The 21,004-nt window shown below is 49.8% G+C and overlaps 1 protein-coding gene across 1 annotated transcript in view; it reads right to left on the bottom strand.

Moving 5' to 3' along the window:
- Positions 1 to 21,004, bottom strand: part of LOC147235431 (calsyntenin-2-like) — a 193,347-nt gene that overhangs the window by 780 nt on the left and 171,563 nt on the right. The window contains exons 9-15 of the mRNA XM_086143552.1: positions 20,389 to 20,551; positions 11,669 to 11,835; positions 8,964 to 9,112; positions 4,053 to 4,264; positions 1,902 to 2,072; positions 1,673 to 1,818; positions 1,008 to 1,131 (exon numbers count right to left, since the gene is read on the bottom strand). Of these exons, the coding sequence (XP_085999678.1) occupies positions 1,008 to 1,131; positions 1,673 to 1,818; positions 1,902 to 2,072; positions 4,053 to 4,264; positions 8,964 to 9,112; positions 11,669 to 11,835; positions 20,389 to 20,551 (1,132 nt within the window). The remainder of the gene's footprint in view (positions 1 to 1,007; positions 1,132 to 1,672; positions 1,819 to 1,901; positions 2,073 to 4,052; positions 4,265 to 8,963; positions 9,113 to 11,668; positions 11,836 to 20,388; positions 20,552 to 21,004) is intronic.

The raw sequence follows: 21,004 nt of genomic DNA on the forward strand, positions 1-21,004 counted from the left end.
TATCTGTTTGTTTCTCAGGCTCTGATCTCCATATCGTGCCCTGCCTCCTCGGGTGTGTGTGTGTGTGTATGTGTGTGTGTGTGTGTGTGTGTGTGAGGACTCGTCAGATGATCGTTTGATTAAAGTTCCCTAGATTTCCACGCAGAAACCGCAGACTTTGATGGTCCTCCCAGCGCAGCTCCACCCGGGGGGGGAAGTGGGGCGCCGATGTTTTCGGTTCGTTTCGGTGTGACGTCACCGGAGACGCCTTCAAGACTGTGATTTACACACACACACTCTCTTGCACACACACACACACACACACACACACACACATACGGTGCACTGGCCTCCGAACTCTCAGTGGCTAAGTAGAATCCATTAGAATGTGATGAATAATTAAATCTGGTGCGGAAGATTAAGACCAGTGTCTCCTCCTCGCTGCATTCTCTTTACTCCAGATTACTCGTGTCCACTGAGGGAGGTGTGTGTGTGTGTGTGTGTGGGTGTGTGTTTCGGGGCATTTATGCGCATTCAAGTGGTCACTGCCACCTATGACATAAACAAATAAACGGGAAAGCCTGGAAATGTTACTTTCTCTATGTATCATTCAGTCATTCATTCTCTATACCACTTATCCCAGCTGTCATTGGGCGAGAGGACTGGTTGCCATTTGGTCACAGAGCCACAAAAATAGCCATAAAACCATTCACCTTCTAATTTAAATATCACATCTAGACAAACAACTATTCACCCTTTCATTCACATGTCATTTAGACATGCACTTATTCCCTAACACAGTATGTAGCGGCAAACAAAAATTCAACCTGTCATTCAAACATCATATAGATATGCAACCATTCATATAGCATATAGAGACATGTGACCTTATATAAATGATATACATATTATTTTATGTGGCCTTCTAGCGAGATATGAAAGTCAGCATTTAGACACCCTGTTGATGTGATACACACACACAATTCCTCTCCGACATGCACTGTTCAAATTGTGCATTTTGCCCTCACCTGAGCCGTGGCCGGGGTACGGGTCGTGCACGGCGGACGGACGGTGGACCACCTGCATGTACTGAGGTGGCGCCACCATGTGGCCGACGCGCTCCGCCACCTCGGCGCTATGCAGGGCGCTGACCTGCAGGGGAGAGGAATGCAAAACCTGTGAAAATCGGGGCAACAAAAAAAAAGAAAAGAATGAAGGGGTTGTAGCTGGAAATGGGGAGTTTTGGGAGGAGATTAAATATTTATGCCTTTCGGGAGTGAAAAGATTCGGCCTCGGTACAGGAAGGTGAGACGTAGCCGCGGACGATAATCCCCAGCGGACGGAGAAGCTCGCTCAGAGGAGGTTTTTACGCGAACATCGGTTCCTTCCAGCCGCAACGAAGGTGCTCGTATGCATTAAAAAAAACCCCAAATGGACACCTCTGTGCTGGCGGGGGAGCTTTCTGAGAGCGCCGGCTGCAAGAAGCGGGATTGAATGTCGCTCTTTTTCCAGAAGTTCACATTTGTACAATCGCGATTCATGTCATCCCCTATGCATAGAGTAGCGTAGCACAACGGTTTTATTATAATGCTAATACCAGGGCCGTTCCCTTCAAGAACGGACATTTTTAAAGAACAGAAATGGAGGGCGAAGTCACGGCAGCCGGAACCGATAGTTCTCCGCCCGCACCCACCTCCAGGTTGAACTCGTTGCTGGTGTAGCGGCCGTTGAGCTCCGAGCAGGTGAGCCGGAACCTTCTTTCTGTCAGCTGAGCGGGACGCAGGTTGGAGTAGCGCACCTGTCGGATCACCTGCTCATAGTTGGACATGGAATCCACGCCTGCGGGAGGAGGCGGCAGAAGGTTGGGCCGGCGGGGAACGGTCGTGAGAAGATGTGAGAAGATGTGAGAAGACGCCTCCTACCGTAAACAGACATGCCCGAGGTGGAGTTGGTGGCGTCCAGGTGTTTCCCCAGCAGGAAGCTGCGTTGCAGTTCCAGCGACTCCTGCTCCGGTCGCAGCTCCTCCCCCAGAACCAGGATGTCGCAGTAGTCCAGGTTGTGAATGATTTCTTCCAGGACGCCGGGGTGACGCGCTACACACACACACACACACACACACACACACACACATAGATTTTGACCCAGATCTCCATCCATGATGGTAGAAGTCCACCAGCACCTCAACCATCTCATCACCTGACCTTGAAACAACCTCAGAATGGACATGTGTGCGGTTTTGCGGACACCGCAGGAGACGTGTTACCATGGTAACGAGTGCCGGTCCCGGATGGAGGCCGGTGCTGTTTGACAGTCCACCGGAGCACCGGTCTCCACCCATCCTTCCCCTTCCACCCTCCTGGGAGGAGAAGCAGCATTCCATCACGGACAGCCGTGCGTGCGTGTATGTGTGTCTGTGTGTGTGTGTGTGTGTGTGTGTCTCGAGAGGGCCGGCAGAGATGAGGCAGAGACTGGGCAGAGGTGGGGTGTGTGTGTGTGTGAGCAAAACAGAAATATTTCCTTCATTTGGCCTCACGGTGGTGAGAAGGTCCCTGGTTGGATTCCCACTGGTTGGCCTTTCTGTGGGGAGAGTCCATGTTCTCCAGGAGTCTGCTGGGTTCCTCCGAGACATCCACGCTTTCACACATCCGGACAATTCAGGTTCTCCAGTGAACTCGGAGGAGCCCTGGAACCCAATGCGCTCCGAATGCGTTGACAATCGGACGGAGCCCCTCTGACGTCGTTTCTGGAACGAAGCCGTTCTCACTCCCAGTTGGTCGTGGAGTGAGAATGTGTCGGGAGGATCGAGTGTTGAGTAAGTGGTCTAGATAGCGAATGAACGAATGAATGCATGTGTTGACGGGGTTGAAATTCACCCGAAACTGCTTCTCCTTGCAGTGAATCTTTGCTCCTCTGCATTTACCTGGTGCAGCAGTGAATGAAGTCATTTGAAACCAGCAGGATCTCCTGCAAAGACCCGAGACGATCACAATCCTCGTTCTCCGTTCGAGACGCCGGGAAAAACAACTCGGCGTGCCGGAGATTTGCGAGAGAAAGGTCGAACCATGGCGACCGGATGTTTTTTCACAGGTTTTGGTTGGGATCAGTGGGCGGGGCCGGTCGCCACGGAAACTCATCGGCGCATCGCCGTCAATGTTTGAATCTTTGATCCACTTCAGGAAGAGGAAGTAGCGCCCAGAGACGACGGGAAACAACAAATGGACTACAGTCATGGAGGATGGAGCAGCTAGCTAAGGTGACAACAGCGGCCATGTTTGTTTACCCTCCAAACGATCCCTTAGTTCCACTCGACGCCAATTCTATCGTACAGACAAATGGCGGATGATTGACATCCAAGCCGTGGCTGACTAACATCCCCTCCTCTTGCTGCGACCGCGTTTCGATTAGTAAACGACGACTCGTTCATCCTGACCCGCTCATTTAGTCCCCCCGGTATCATTGGAGAATCGTGAAAAAAAAAAAACAGCTCCCGGCGAGCGCACATGAAAGAAATGTCAGCCTCCCAGCTTGATTTGCCGTCCCGCGAGGCTTCGTGAAAACATCCCGCTTTTCTCGGAGGTTTTTTTAAAAAAAAAAAAAAAAAAAAAAAAGCCGTGCAGGGGATGCCGGCGCGTTATAAATATGAAGAAATGAATTATACAGTCGGGGCATTGGGCGTCTACATGGGCAGAGGGGCTGCATCAACCTCACCGTGTGCGGCGAGCTCTTTGCTGAGGAGAATTCGCGGGCCGGTGTTAATATAAGGGGATGAAAAGAATATTCAAAACATCTTTGTTCTTGTGATCCGGCGTCCTGTTGCTCTGCCGGCCTCGCTCTAACATTCATGAGACATTGTTATAACGGATACACGGGGAAGTATAAATAAACAAAAAGGAAACCGCAGACGTCTGCGGTGCTCATACATAAACCTCTAATGGAGAGCCACTGCGGGAAATATGTGGATGCCGAGCGGCGTCTTACAAAACGCCGCCCTCTTCTGGAGGAACTGTGTAATAACACAATAATAACATTGTTATTAGATGTGTAATAACACAACCTTACATCCTGTCCCTTACCCGCGAGGTGGGCGCCGCCCTCCGCCCTGGCCACGGTGCTGACGATGCGGAGCTCCTCGAACAGCGCCACGCCCCCCGGTCTCTGGAGGTCGGCGGCCGGGTGGCTCAGCCTCCGCGGCCCGCTGATGGTGATCCTGGGCTCGCTGGGCTGCAGCACCATCACGGCGGCGTCGATGTCCAGGATGGTGATGCAGGTGTCCTCGCCGAAACACCTGGCGGTCGCAACATAGAACGCGGAGGTTCTCAGATGACACCTTTGAGCGGTGTAACAGCGTGATAACAGTGTAATAACAGTGTTATAGCAGGTTTATAGCGCCAGGCAGCCACAAGACGACGGAGACTTTGTGTTTGGTCCGCCAGTGTGAAAATGATGGGACCTGAAAGTGGCTAATAAAGCTTATCAGCACCAACAGGAGGTCTGAGTGGCTCAGCATGAAGCCGCCACGTGCCACTTCTGGGTGCAAGTCCAAGTCCCGACCGCAGCACGCGCAATCATTTGGGGGTTGAGACGCTCTGCCAGCGATCAAGCGAAGGACGTGGACCTACAGCGGAGAGCCTGCTGTGTCTTCATCCGTGCACGCTGGCCTGCCAGAGTGTGATAGCACGTGTTTTTACACACGCGGCCACGGACACACAGAGCAACTCGCTGGGAGTTAATGCTAGCTAGCTGTGAGCTTGAGAGAGCGGGAGCAGTCAGGAGCATACACACATACACACACACACACAAACACACACACACACACACACACACACACACACACACACACACACACACACAAAAGCACAAATTCATACAAATGTGCATGTGGGTGCTCACATGCACACACACACAAACTCGCACACACACCTACACAGGCTAGTGCAAACACAGCATGAATATAGACATAAGGGCGCATACACACACACACACACAAAGTCACACACACACCTACACACAGGCTAGTACAAAGACAACAAGAACACAACACAGACACACAAATTGCACAGCGATACACAAAAACGTGCACGGAAACAGACTTGTATACATGCATGTGCATACATACAGACACATGTGCACATACACAAAACACACACACACACACATACACAAACTCATACACGTACCTGTGCACACAGGTTATTAGAAATTCGCACACACACATACAAATACATGCATGCTTCCACAAACAAATAACCACACACAAACACACACACAAATAGACATATGCACACACATGCAAACACACTCACATGTGCACACGAACCCACTCACACGCTCAATGACACGCCTCTAAGTATGCACAAGCAAAGTCACCCACCCACCCACGTGTGCGCACACATGAGTTACATAAAAGTCACACCAATAGACACACACACACACACACACACAAGCACCAACATGCTAATACACCACAGGTTACCCATCATTCAAGAGGGTAAACAAAGGATATTATGAGAAAATCACATCAACGACAGGCTTGGAAATCTTCGAGGGAGGGGGCGGGTGGATGCGGGTGATGCTGGTCGGGATGAAAACTGAACAAACAACCCTATTTATGTCCATCTTTTTACATTCAACCGCAGGACTTTCAGGCCCGGCAACATCTGTCAGCGGGTGGGACGCCGGCGCCGTCTCTCTCCGCGCGGCCGTAATGAGCCGCGGGGAGGCCATGATTGATGGCCCCCCTCCTCCACCTGGAACCGAGGCCACAGGTCCCGCTGGAAGCTATTCCGACGCCACGCGCCTGATATTTTCCAACTCACAATTTGATGTAAACTACGCTCCGCTGCATAAATCCATATGCACCCCCCCCCCCCCCCCCCTGCACACACACTGCCGAATCCGTCCGCGCCTTCATATGAATTAAATAACAGAAACAGCGCAGCAAGCGGCAGTTCGTATTCCATCCCGGTCCTCGGCGCTGTCTCGGAGTATTTTATGGAAATACTGCACAGTACTAGTATTACTCTCTGGCTGCTCTTCAGGGGTCGCCTCACCCGCCTCCATCTAACCCTCTCCTCTGCACACCAACTAACTTCCTTTCCTCTTTCACTCCATCCATAAAACTCCTCTCATTCTTCCTCAATGGCGCTGTATCCGCACTATCTTGAACACCTAGAACTAATACTACTAGTAGTACTGGTATAAAAAAAAAAACGCATGTTAAGGCGTCTCCGCATGTCACCTCTTGCCTCTTCTTTATTATAAAAGCTGCTGTTTGCCGGCCGAGCCGAAATGAAGAAACACGACCCGGGGCCAGGCTGGCTTCATTAAGGGGGAATTTAGACAAGGAGGCATAAAGGAGCAGCTTTATATAATTATATTTATAATAATAACAATAATAAAAATAATAATAACGATAATAACAAACTTGCTTGCAGCTGGAAGAAAGCAGTAATGGTGGTTATTAAAAAAATTGCATTTGGAGGAATTCGTTTGCATGCTACACTGGTGAAAATGTTTTCATATTACACTTGCTAATAGCAGGAAGCTATCTCCGATTCTCGGCATTCAGGAGAAGATACCCCCTCTCACACACACACACACACACACACACACACACACTGCACCGCACCGAGTGCCAAAAGAACTGCTCGGAAGCCCAATCGGAATTGTGAAACCGGCGAAACCGGCATTATCGCCGAGACGACACCTCCTCCGGAGTGGACGGGAGTTGCCCGCCGCCCCCCCCCTTCTTCCCCCGACTGCTATGGCAACAGCCGGGTTGCTCGGCAGTCTCGTCGCATTTTGCCGTTATCCGTTTCGAAGTGCCGCTCCAACTCTGCGGCGAGTGTCCTCGGATGATCGGCGGCTTTAAGCGAAGGCGGCGTCCTGAGGCGTGTTTACGTTTCTTTTCATTCAAGGGCGGCGTTTCTTTTTCATCTTTGCCCCTCGGACCTTTGACGGAAGCGAACTGCGGCGGCACGATAAAGTTCTAGGAAGCCGTTGGAGCACAATAGGACGCTTCAGGATGGAAAAGTTCTCAGAAGAGTCCGTCTTAAACGCCATTCCAGGATCTGACCTCCTCCTCTTCCTCCGTGGAAGGGATCCTGAGGCGTCTAAGACACGCACCTTCAGCGCCGCGCTCAAAATAAACCACCGAAGAGGAAGGGGAAGACTTGATTGTCGGGAATAAGAGTAAAAATGTGCGATCAGATGGGTTCAATTGTTTTTATCTTCTCCCTGAACTGCTAAGCTAAGCTAACTCTGAGCTGGTCCAACCCTTCTGAGAAACAGAAACTACATCTTCCCGTCATTTCTCCGCAAACCCAGAACATAATTTTTCGACGAATGCAATTTCTAATTTGGAACGGAAAAATGTGGAAAATACAAACAGTGCTTTTATTTTGGTCAGGTTTAGATATAGATACAGACGTTGATATAGGCGTGAGGCTCCATGGTTCGTTGAAAAACGATGGAGACGGGCGTCTGACGCGACGGTGTAACGTCTCCATTCGTCACGCTGTTGACGAATTGCGATGAGAACGTGTTCCTTTTCGTCCTCCATTTCTCTGCCCCTTTTTTTTTTTTAGCAAGAACGTCCGACCAGTGAACACCAAACTTGTAAAAAAAAAAAAGCATGAGAATCTGGTAATGTGCCTGGCTTAGGAGTTCCACCAATGACCAATGAGTTCCAGTGGAGTTAAAGAAAGTCCCTGACAAAAATGGTAAAATAGTTCACGGTCGGTAAAATAGTTCTTGGACCCGCGATCCATGGTCCTTGGTTCTTGGCACGGAGGAACGGCCCGGTTCCTGAGAGGGTTCTTGAAGCTACAACAAGGTCCTGCGGTGATAAACTGAGCCGGTGGCGAGTTGGGTTTCACATCCCTGTACAAATATCGCCTTCCCTGCTTTTGTTTTCCACCTTGCTCTGACATCTCCCTTTACCCTCCTGTCAGAGCTCTGCCTGCTTGCCACGACGGCGACAGCGGCCATTTTTGCAGGTGGGGGGGGGGGGGGGCGGGGGCAAAGAGGGTTGTTTTAATGGCGCTGCAAATGAAAGTGTAATTGATGACATTAATTATGGCCTTGTTCCATTTAGGTGGGTCAGGATCCTTTGTCCCGGGCATGACGGCTTACCGGCCGCTAATTGGAAACGGGAGCGTAATTGCTTCTGTCAATTACAAAAAGCGTGTTTACGCTGTGTGACGCGTCGCAGCAAGATCCGCTCCCATTGGCCGACGGACTCCGGGAAAGAACGCGAAATCCTTCATGCTCCCATCACCCGCCCGGACGCGGCCGTGGGTGACTTGCATGTAGCGCTAGAAATACATTAGCCGCCTGCAGAAGCATACCGAGTCGTACTGAGTCTTATTTTGACCCCGCCCCCAAACCCCCGCGGCGTCCATTAATGACCCATGCAATGAGCGAGAGCGCCGCGCATCAGTGTGTGAATGATGCAGTGAGGCGCTTATATTAGAAAAAAGAAAAGGTATAGAAAATTGAAGTTAAAACACTACCAGTAATTGGTGCGCTTCTAGCTATGATGACACACACACACACACACACACACACACATGCTAGCTCCCTGGCATCAAACACAGGAGGGCGGAGCGTGGACCCCGAGGGCCGTGCTGCAGGGGTCTACATATATTTAAAACAATCATGAATTTTAATGGCGGAGTTGCCAGGAGAGGCTGCGCTACCAGCCAGCAAACCCCCACCTCCACCTCCACCTCCGCCCACCATCCCTTCACATGTCTCTTTCTCCCGGGTGGGATTATTAAATACAAAGACATAAAGACACAAGGAATTGGCCCCCCAGGGCGGAGACACAGAGGAGAACACGGCACCGGGGACGAATTAAAGGGGAAGGCGGAGCGAATCGGAGGGTTGAAAGACGTCAAAAGAGACGACGCGGGGAGACTGGGAGGGGCAGAGGAAGCGCGAGAACCGGGGTTTAGATACGTCACCGAGGCGGAGGTGCTTACTGGACGGCGGTGGAGATGCGGAGGCGCCGCGCGCCCGGCGTGGGGAACTGGCGGGAGTTGATGTAAGACACCTTCCTCATGGCGGCGTTTATGTTCTCCAGGTCCTCGCCCTCCGTCACCAGGATGCTCTGGGCCGGGTTGAAATGGAACTGCGGGTGGAGAGACATGGTTTGGTATTTAGAGGACACACACACACACACACACACACACACACACACACGGAATCAATTCAATTCATGGTTATCAAACCCCTGTTTTGTCCTCCATGTTCAGTGTGTGTGTGTGTGTTTTCTGCGGCTGCATTCATAAATTAACCCCTCCGGGCCTTTTTCCAGGATGAGTTACTCGGAGATACTCTCTTGGGAACTTGACTCGGAAACAGTACGACCATAGTACTTCTTTTCCATGTACTATTCAAAATACTACAATAACCCCAGTGTAGTTCTACATTTTATTTTTTTTTCATTTATAAATCCGTCCCTTCTCATCTATGCGATTACATTGTGGCGAATTCCCGCCACGAGTCTTCTCCTTCGGGAATCACATCCGATCTCCTGCCTCCGTCTTGCTTGACCCAAAACCCTCCACCTTCTGCATCTCCAATCTCTGTAGCTCAACATTAGGGTTCCTTTCATTCACACGGGTATTTTGTCATTCTTCAGCAAACCTTCTCCTCTCCAGAACCCCCTCCACCTGTTCCCCGCTCTCTCTGAAGACACCACAACGTCATCTGCAAATATCAGAGTCCACCTGGTCTAGTTTCTGAAGTATCGGGTCGTTTTTTGCTCCGCGACCTTGACCGCGACCTGTCAGCCTGTTAAAAAGCTTGTTTGTCAGAGAACAACGTACGTTTGCAGGTGAAACCGAAGGCAAAGCCCCAAGAGAAGTCTCCTGCTCCGCTTGTTGCGAAGGAAGCCTCGCTTAAGAGGTCTTTGGAAACAAAGCGGATGATAATAAGACCTTAGATGATTGTAAATCAAGATGTTGTAAGTGTGTGTGAAGCCCCACTACACACACACACACACACACACACATGGTAGGAGGTCCAGGAAAAATGTTCCCTCTGAAGTGGTTGTTCAGCTCCTGCTGTTTCCTAAAAACCATCTCTCGTCGTCGGGGTGACCCTCCCCTCCCCTCCCCTCCTCTCCCCTCCTTCCCGACCGTCATTTTCTCCTTCACGCCTTTCACGCCAGCTTCTCCTCTCCTCTTCTCTCCTCCCTCCCTCCCAAAGCTCGTTTCATTCTCCTCTGATTGTGCTGCGCCAGCCCTCCTCCACCTGGACGGCTAAACGCTGTCCTTAAGCCTCCCGTGGACTTATGGGAGCCGGACGAGCCGGGCGGCGGAGAAGAAAATGAAGCGGCTCTCAAAAAAGATAAACTCCGCTGCCCTCCGGAGGATGTCCTCCTCCTCTTGTTTCGCTCGGTTCCTTTGCCGGGATCTCCTCTGCTGCACGGTGGAACCCCAAAGAGAGCTGGAGGGGGGGGGGGATCTGAGCCTCCATCCATCTCCTCCGCCCTTGGAGCGGCGGGAGATGGATTATCCGAGGTGGTTGTGCGACCGTGTGTGTGTGTGTTTGCGTGTGTGTGTGTCGAATCCGCGCCGGGCTGAGCCCAGGTAATTGTCAGGACTTTTTAAGACAAAGACCCGCTTTTGTGTTTTTCAAAATAAAAGATCCCTCTTTCTTTATTTCCTTTTTCCGCTCCCGCGAAATATTCTAAACGTCTCCGCTCCGACTCGGGGGCATATACAAGTTTCATGTTCCCCAACGCCGGCTTTGGAGTCCGTCCAATCCGTACGGTGAGATCAAAACGCCTGCGGTTATTCCGAGCGTTTTCGCTCTAAACTGCCGCTGCTGCTGCTGTGCCCCGGCCTGCGTACCTGCCATTTTATTTTACTCTGAAAGACAAAACAAAAACACCATAATTAACTTCTGTCTCTGCGCCGGGGGGGAAAGCGGTTCCTCTCAATAAATCTCTCCGTGTGGAATGTAGTACACGGCCGGCGTTACGGTCAGGAAGTTCTTCTTTTATTTTTTCCAGAAACAAGTTAAGATCCCCCGACCTTCGACTCGGGAGTTGTTTTACGCTCGACGTTAAATCCGCGTACGGGCGGAGCCTCATTTCGCTTCCCGCGTGACCCTGTGCGTTCGAGCCGACGCCCCGGGGGAGCAGTGAACGCTAAAGTGCGACTTGCGATTGGAGCAGAGAAGAAGAAGTAGACCACAAATTGTTGCCGCCACCGCCTCCAATTTCGCTATTGTCCGAAATGGGAGTCTGCACCGCCCACTCGTGGATGCATTGGTTGGATACCATGGCAACGCAGGGGGAGTAAATGGAGGGATGAAGAGACATACCTGTGTATGCACGTAGCGTTAGCATAAATCAGCCTTTAAACACCTTTTAAACGCCTTGCCGTTTCACATTCATAAAAGTCGTGAGGATGACATAGCGGAGGGGGAGGATCGGGAGTTGGATTCCCGCGACTCCTCCTCCTCTCTGCTCATGTCAAACGGCAAGATACTGAACCTCCACAAGTTGTTCCAGATGGTACGCTTAGCGCCTTGCGTGGACTAAAGGTCCACCTTTTGTCGTCTCTTAAAAACGCCAACCCCCATCCTTTCATGCCGGCGCGTTCCGAGTTGCCCTCATCACATGGCTGCAAGTTGAATGAAACATTTATGCTAAGTGAACCGCGGCGGTGCGTACCCTGATGCTCTTATCCAGGCTCTCCAGGGAGTTGATGTCCAGCCCCTCTTTGCAGGCCTGCAGACAAGAAATTACTTTCTGGCTCTCGATCTTCCCCGGTCGGATAGTCAGTCCGGACAGGCTCCCGCGGAAGTACTGCGTGAAGCGAGGTTTGGTCACCTCCCCGCCTGCACACACACACACACACACAAAAACACACGCAGGGAGAAAGACAGTTTAATCGTGATGAGCTCTGGGAGGTCACGGTAATGTGAAATCCATTTCATTGTATCAAAATAGCAAAAAATTGTTTCGGGTTGTAGCTTATCTAATGTAATATCCCGTCTCCCCGCGCCGGGTTGCGTTCGTTCGCCGACACTCCCGTGAGGTAATTAAACCAGAAGCGACCTTGTGCCGCCTTTAATTATTCCTCATAATAATGGCTGCGGTTGGCCTCAGGGTTCAAACCCGTGCGACTGACGGGCCCGGACCTGCTTATGCGGCAGGACCTGACTCGGATGAATTAGAGAGGAGAAAAATCAACACATTTAGTCCTGCAAGCTCCCCGAAGGCCGAAAACCGGCAGCTTCCGAACGCCTCATTAGCGGAGAGGTTACCGAAGCCCCCCCCCCCCCCATTTGAGCGGTAAATCCGGCGAAAGGCACAGAGCCGTCTATTCCATTAATAAAAACAAAACAAAACGTCCAACTCCGTTTACCGCCAGCCAGACGGACGATCAATAAACCCGTGTCTGTACGGATAAAACGCTCCTTTCAGCTCGCCTGTCACAACCAGAGGAATTTCAGTTTCTTAATTCATTCATTTCTTTTCTACATCACTTATCCTGGCGAGGCAGGGCTCACCCTGGATAGGCTGTCACTCACAGGGACACATATAGACACAGACTACCATTCATCCTCTCATTCACTTGTCATATAGAGACAAAAAAAAAATTCATCCTCTCATTCACACATCATGTAGAGACATAAAACATTTCACTCTGTCTTGTCATGGGAGGTTCTCAGTCATCCAGGTCATGCTGAATTTTTGCAACTGCACTTTTTCACTTGAAAAGTGAATTTACTGTCATTCACATGTCATCTTGACAAACTAGTATCTATCCCCCACTAAACTAGTCATAAAGACATCTCATGTATAAGTCATCCAGAGTCATACAAACATTCACCGACAGCATTAATCATCTCATCTAATACATTTCATGTAGACTCTGTCATCTATCCATCATATAGACAAAAATACGTTCAACCTCTCATTCATGCATCACGTAGAGATATAATCCTCGAATTTACACTTCATCCAGTTTCATCCTCTCATTTACAAGTCGTGTAAAGATATAAAACAATTCGCTCTGTCATTCACGCGTCATCTCGACAAAACAGCATTTATCCCCTTATTGTCATGGAACCATTCAGCCTCTTGTTCACGCGTCATATAAACATAAAGGAATTCATCCTCTCATTTACAAATCATATAAAGACATACAACCATTCACGCTGTCGTCCATCCATCATATAGAGACAAAAATACATTCACCCTCTCATTTAAATGTCACGCAGACATACAAGCCTTCACTTTTACATTTGTACCACGTCACCAGGGAAATGGCGTTCCCGTGTGAAGGCGCTCTGATAACCGAGAGCGCTGGATGCTAATCGCATCAGAAACACTGAAAGTGGGCCGTGACGCGTCTGCTTTCAAAACAGCTCGCACTGACCCTCGGGCGACAGTATCAGGGGCGGAGGCGGGAGACGTAGGCGGAGGCAGCGCGTTCGCTGCACACAGTCGCACAGTGTGTTTTTCTTTTATTTTCCTAATGGATAAATACATTCGACCGTATTTACACCATCCCGCTGCTAACAATCAACAGGCTATACAAACACAGCGGCGCCTGATGGTGTTTGTGGAGCATCGGGCAGTCGATCGCCGCCGCCGGAGAGCGAAATCCACTCCCACGATGTGTTTAGAGAGAGGACGAAAGCGAAAAATATGACATTTCCGGAGATTATATGTTTACATGTGTTGGAGCGTGTGAGGCAATACGATATGATTTAGCTTGATTAGCATGTGTGCTAACCGCGATAGTGGATTTGAAAACAAGACGTGACGCGAAGCCACGGAGGGGAGACGAACAGAAACGAAGCTACTCCGTCACGCGTCTCCAAAACCGACTTTCCACCCCTCGGACAATGTTTGCATATGAATTCGGCCGAGACCATAACCTGCAAATTGCACTTTAAATTATCCTGCCCTGGAGAAGGAGGAGGAGGAGGAGGAGGGTCTCAAAGCTACTCCTTGAATCAGCAGGCCTCGCTCATTTTCTCCAATTAGTCCCACTTAATTACTCTAATGCTGCCCTTCTGCCGGACTGCAGTCATAAAGACCATGGACACACACACACGTACACACACTCACAGGAATAATATTTTCTACAGTAGCTGGGGCCCCACCGGCTTACGATCCCGGTGTTTATTTCACACCTGCATAACAATGCTCCAAGAGCCTTCCATTTGGAGCCCGGAGAGACAGATAAGCTACAAGGGTACCCTCTGGAAATCAGCACGGCGTTTAGCAACAACCCCCCCCCCACCGAGGTCTTACTGAAAAGCCGACACTGAGACCTTCGGCCGTTACATGCCGCTATCCGATAGAGGGTCTTTTGCTTATTGAGCGCCGCTACATTTGCAATTCGCCGACACGCAGCCGCAGTTTCTTTCAATGTGAGCGGACGGAAGGACAAGATTTCCTCGTACGCACGCCGGTTGACCTTGAAGCCTGAATTTCATTGACGTCTAAGACGTCAATGAAGCGTTCCCGGTCCTTGTTGGTCCGTCAAAGTCATCTGTGGCGGCTTGACCCGGGTTCCGGCGGCGCCGAATCTCCCCAAAAAAGGTCCGTGAACAAACAGACGGCTTTTTTTTTTTTTTTTTTTTATCACATCCTGCCTGGAATACTCGAGGAACGCTCCGCCTCATCCTTCAGGTTAGAGCCGCCCTGATCGGATTAGCGCTCCGTTATCAGACTCTGCAGAGCCCGCCTGGTCGGGCTGATCCAGCCCGCGGGGCTCGGCCGGCTCAAAGGCTCGTCATCCCCGACATGTTCCGTACCGAGATGGTGTGGAACGGATAAGGAGGATCAGCCAGCGATCGGCGGCTCGTGCTCTGGTGATCGATTGTTCCCTCCGGTTCGAGGGGACGCTCGGACGCGCTTTGACTGCAGGCACGAAACCCCCGAGCAGTGGATCAGACGGACCTAATAGCGCAATGTTCGACGGTTATTTCGGTGGAATATTTACAATTTGCACGCGCTTTAAACAAACTGCAAGAAAGTCCTCGGTCCAATTCCAAAAAAAAGGTCTTCAAAATCTCCAAAAAGCAAGTTGTGTAGATATGTGAACGAGTGCATGTCTCTACATCAGATGTGCCCGATACGTCGAACGCGATCTAACGGTCGATCGCCAAGGTAGTGTGGGTAGATCGCATGGCATTAAAAGGTAGACGTCAGCCTATCATCCTTACTATGAAATTTGTCACTTGACTGACAGTCGGTCTGTCCAATCTGACACAGGCGTCACTGCGCATGTGCACATATCGGCGCGTTCTAGCAAGCTAGCGACTTAGCCTCCGATTTAAGTCTTTTGAGCTTATGGGTATAAAAATGAATGGGAGAGCTGGACCAAGTAAGAAGACTAAAACATATCACTTCCTTACGGAATGGGAGGTGGACTTTTTTTTTTTACTATGTCATATGCCTGCCTCATCTGCCGGTCTGCCATTGCTATGCGGAAAAAGGGAAATGTGGAGCGTCATTTTCAGACTGTTCAATAAAAACTACGGCACTGACTTCCCTCTGAAAAGTGAGCCGAGAAGGAGAAAGGTGAAGGAACTAAAATCCCAACTGTCAGGACAGCGTCATCTTTCTCATAGCTAACTCCAACTAGGCTGCTGACTCCATTCAAGTCATCAGAATAAGGTATTAAACAAAAAAAGTACTCTGTTGTTGTGTGCCATAAGGTTTCATGCAGTTATGCAAGATCCACAAATGTTTTTGTGTTAAGTATATCAGTAGATATATAAATTAATACAAAGTCAGCATTTTCAGTGGAGGTAGATCATTTTCACATGGTCATTTGAACAGTATCTCACAAGGCGAAAAAGTGTCTTCACCCCTTCTCTACATGATGTGTGAATGAGAGGCTGAATCTGATCAACTGATGCCTGGTCCAGGGTGATCCCTGCCAGTTGGGATGTTCTACAGCTTCCTGCAAGCCTGACTGCAGGATATGCAGTATGGATAATGCATGAATGAATGAATGAATGAATAGGGGTATTGTAAAAATGCAGCTGCATGGTTCAAAAATGGTGAAATGTCCTTCTAATCCAGGTATTTTGAGCGCATCAACCGCATGCGTCTGACAGCAGACCCTTGGTCTCATCAGCAGCCGCTCCGTTGAGTTCCCCCGATCCGTGTGCGTCCTCCGCTCGTGGCATTTTTCCATATTTAAACTCAATTTTTCTTCACACTGAATTAATAAGACTGAGACTCTCTGGATTTCCTCGCCGAGCTTTCAAAGAGGGGGAAAACCTGTTCCTGACAGCCGGAGTTATCGGACCGCCGCGCTTTGAGCGGCGTTTGAAAAAACAAACCGAGTTTATAAAGCGACAAATACAAGCAGATTCATTTCATTGGTGTCATTTAACAGCGTTGTCAAGACTATGAATGGCGTGAAAAGCCAAGTTTCATTAATTTACAATCCTACTATCGGGCGACAGGCGGATTTCAACCTGGACCGATCGCCAGTCGATCACAGTGTTGACATATCAACATTTCAAAGTCATTTTTTCAATTTTTCTGGACCCCCCCCCCCAAAAAAAAAACCAACTAAGCCATATGTTGATTTAGGCAAAAAAAAACATCAAAAAACTCAGATGTAGTGAGAACATAGAGAGGTTGGGAATCAAACCCAGGACCTTGTTTCAGAGAGGCGGTAGCTTGTAAATAAAACCCAAGACGTCATAGCATATTGTTTCAGTATTTTCATGGATGTTCAACAGGGGTTAATGGGATATAGCTTGTTTACATTTAAAGCTTTCCCTCTATTTATGTTGACACCGATTTGCAAAAATGCTATTTTTTGTTTCCTATAAATACAGCGGGTGGTCTGACACCGAGGGGCTCATTTAGCTGAATACAACTATCAAACCTTCACACTTTTTAAAAATGTACCCATTTCCTCTTCGGTCCCCCGGGGTACCTGCCCCTCCACTCCGGACCCCCCGGCGTTATCAATTTGCGAATTTAGGCGTCGTTACGTTTCCTAAAGATACGGGGAGGCAGGGATTAATGGGACGCGGCGGAGCGGGAATGATACGGCTGATGAAAGTGCTGATCACTCCGCTTTGCGGCGGCCCATTTTTTTTTTTTTTTTTTTTTTTTTTTGCGCGATGTCAGCTTCCCCGCGCCTGTTCCAAATCCTTGGCGGGTCTTCTCTCCCTGCCTCCTTTTTCTTTTTCAAAACTCAGCTGTATTTGTGTCATTTTCAAAAAAAAAAGGGAGCAGCACCAACTGAAGAGGCCGTCTGGCAGCCGTGTCTCCGCTCGGTTTTGGGAAGCCACAGAGACGGTTTTTCGCACTTATTATGAGGCTGTTTTGTTCATGTCCTTGTGTACAAGCACCTGTGCACACACATTTTCAGCATAGCTCGCACACACACACACACACACACCAGACAAATTAAAACCGCCTCCCGCCAAGCTCACCGCTGCGATTAGCTCGCTATGCTAACGCCGCCCCTCACTCTCTGATTTACACATCGGCAGAAGAAGAAAAGAAGGCGGAGCTGGCGAAGGCGAGAGTCTCCCGGGCGAGGAAGATGAGCGCGCTCTGCCAGGTCGGAGGGTAAATAAAGGCTGATTGTGTGAAAACTGCAAAAGCAGCACTTACTCCCAGAGGTGAGAGGAGAGGGATGGGCAGTTGCGACACGTCTTGTCGTAGAATTGGAGTCCAACTGCGCCCCGCTGTCGGCAATACAAGGTTGTATTGTATTTTTTTCCCCTTCGTGATGATTTGTACTAACAAGTACCAAGAACAGACTCAAAGTGTGTATGTGCAACTTGTCATTATACCTGATGCCGTGCACTTGCATGTACGAATCAGAGGTGTGTAAGTAACAGAGGGTCGCACTTCTATGAAAACTAATAGACAGTACTTCCGTGGGAAGGAACTAACGCAGTAGTGTGCATCCATACTGGGGCAAGTTCAGATGTTATACATGTGTAGTAATTAGAAGAAAGAAGAAGAAAGGACTTTACTGTCACGTTCAGTTATATATACATGAAATTCGACCATTGCATGAACCACGGGCAATATGCAGCTGTATGAGCAGCGCCAGGGGAGCAGCTGGGGGTTCGGTGTCTTCAGTGTCACTACAATTTAGGAGGAGGGTAATCAAACCAGGAATGATGGGTTTCAAGACTACCGCTATAAACTCCTGAGCCAAAACTTGTATTTGTACTACTACCGGTACAACTACCGAACAAGCCATCTCAACATGGTCCAGGAAGTAAATACTGTAGAACTGAAAAACTTGGACCATTACTTGTACTGCTGTACCTATACAGCAGAATCTGTGAAGGTTCTCATCCAGGTCATGGTTGTCGGATCTTGTCATGGCAACAACATACTGCACATACAGAGATCCATCCCAGGACAGACCCGCGTACCAGATCCACCTGCGCCCTACAAACCATATGGGTAGATCGACGAGCCAACCCAGGCCCTGGCTTGCCTCAGCCCAGGTGATCCAACATGTTTATTTTGTTTGATGTAATCTATACAATTCTATATAATTTCCTGTTCAGATTCTAACTCAAGCGACTCCCCAGACTTTGTACCTTCATTCCCCGAGTGATGCATATGTTATTTAGACCACGTTTCTGCAAAACGGCTCACTCATTAACCTAACAAGCCACCTCAATATGGACCGACGCCCATCCCCGACCTCAGCAGGTATATACTGGGAACTCGCCAGGGTGCGGCAGAACTGAAAAAGCTTCTCAGAAATCCAGTCCAGTTGCCACGACAAGATTCAACAATGAGTACTGCACTCTATCGCCTGCTTTCTCCAAGAATCTTCCCTCAGTGAAAGGTCTCGGACATGTACTTGTACTCTTCATGAGTCCGAGCCTTTCCATTGGGTACGCAGATACATGAAGTAGTACCTGGTGCACAGTACACCTTGAGCAGTACAGTCTGGTACTCGTGGTATTCTTTAAGTTCTTGCGTTTGGTGTCTGGTTCCAACCCAGGCATCTGCACGAGTGTGGCGCCTGTGCTTAAAGCACCCAGATAGAACCGCCATCGGATCTTAATGGAAGCGTCGGTATTACTCGCCGCATCTCGGAGTTCTCGTCCCTCAACGGGATGAAATGACGGGCGCGACCCAGATGGGCCGCGCTCAGGCACAAGCGCCAGGCATCTTCATTCCATTTCTTCATTGCTTTACCCCGCGGGCCATCGGGGTGTTGCCGTTGCCATGGTTTCGCAGCCCGTGAAAAGCAATTTGCCGTAGATGCTCCGTATGAATTTACATTCAACGTGTTGATGAAGACCCACCGGCGTATGTTTTTCAGCTCCTCACGTCAGGTAGACGGTCCTCCGCATCTTATTACGCGGCGCCTGGGTTGTTTCTGCGTTTATATATCGCCGATGCGGCGACTCCAAATTACATTTGGATCTTTTTCTTTCCTGTCGCACCACGCTGGTTGGCTGGTGAGAGTGTCTGCCAAGCGTGAAATTACATCATGAAACCTAAATGAATACGGCAAAATATGACCGTCGTGTGCATCCGCACTGTTTTGAAGTGATAAATCCCTCTTAATTACGCCACCTATTTCTGCAAAGTCCGTCCTGTCTGTTGGCCCATCGCTCCTTGGCTGCGAGGCCACATCAAACCGTGACTCCCGCCACTCTAAACCCAAGCCTGCGGGAGCAGGTAACACATTCGCAATCAACTCGCAGAAAGCAATCTGCCGTGGCTAATGGTTATGTTAAGATGATTGCGCCGCTCTGAGACTCCTCACCGAGGCTTAGCCCCGTAAACTGGAAAAGCGGCGCTCTCTGAACTCGCCTCTTCTATTCAAGGCCCCCCTTTTAATCCCTCGAAAGGCTGGCGGTGTTCGATGAAAGGAACGGGAGTCGAAGAGGATGAGTGAGGGGGGTTGTCCCCGCCGCGGATGAAAGTAACACCCAGAATGACCTGCTCCTGATCCTGCACAAAAAGATATCTTGACTCTTTTATCTGGGGCTAAGCATCACTGAGCAGCCTCATTTAGGCCATCAAATCAACGGCGCGCTGCGCAGCCCGCGGAGAGAGCGCCCTTTCGGCTACCCTTGTGCAATTAGCGGCAGCTATCCATTTTGGAGGACGGTTTAATTGTACGACTCCATTCAGACCGGTTCAATCATTTGTCAACGATAGAGCGGGCGTCCTTTGAAATCACTTTGTTCAAGGCCGAAGGGGGGGGGGGGGGGGGGGGAAAGGGTCCGCTCTCTAAATATGAAGATATCAGGCGTATTCTGAAATCTCAAGCGACGGTGGCGGCGGGGACCTCATTTCAAAGTTTTGATTAACTCAACTTCACGCCACGGTCTGGCTTCTAATCACCTGGAGGATTAACACATTTTACGGCGAGGAGGAGGGGGGAGGAAGAGGAAGAGGATTACCTTGCCAGCAGGCGCCGACCGTCAGCTGCACGTCGATCTGCGAGGGGTGGATGGGCCAGTCGTCCGTCACCAGGTAGGGGTCGTAGGTCACGCCGTCCACGTAGAGAGTCACCACGGGGAACTGCACGTTGATGACGTAGTAATGCCACTCCTTATCGCAGATCTGGGCGGGGAAGGGAATAAGATACCGTGAGCGACGCCAAGCACCTCGCATTAAGCCTTGCTCAGCTTCCTGGTACCGGAGATACCAGAGCTCCGGAGAAGCTCCCCCTGACTCACCAACAGCTTCTTACATGCCGAACCCCACCTCCCCACGCATCCAAAAGACCGGACTCAGACAATATATCGCAATATATCGACATATAGGGCGCGGGAGGTAGAGGTTGACCTTGGAACTAAACATTCTTGGTGCATTTCCCGGCCCTCCTGGTTTGTCTAAGTGTTGTCGAGAAAGACACTGCTCCCCTGGCGCTGATAGACAGCAGCCGACTGCTCGTGGTTCATCCATGATGGGTTAAATGTAGAGAGAGAATTTCCCCGTGAGGGATTAATAAAATACAAAGAAATGGTTATAGTTTCACTTTTTTTTTCCCCACCAGCCGCTAATTTGCGCTGA

Source organism: Fistularia commersonii, chromosome 3, assembly GCF_037954325.1.
Source record: "Fistularia commersonii isolate RoL2024-O1a breed Wild chromosome 3, RoL_Fcom_v1.0, whole genome shotgun sequence".
In the NCBI taxonomy this organism is placed as follows: Eukaryota; Metazoa; Chordata; class Actinopteri; order Syngnathiformes; family Fistulariidae; genus Fistularia; species Fistularia commersonii.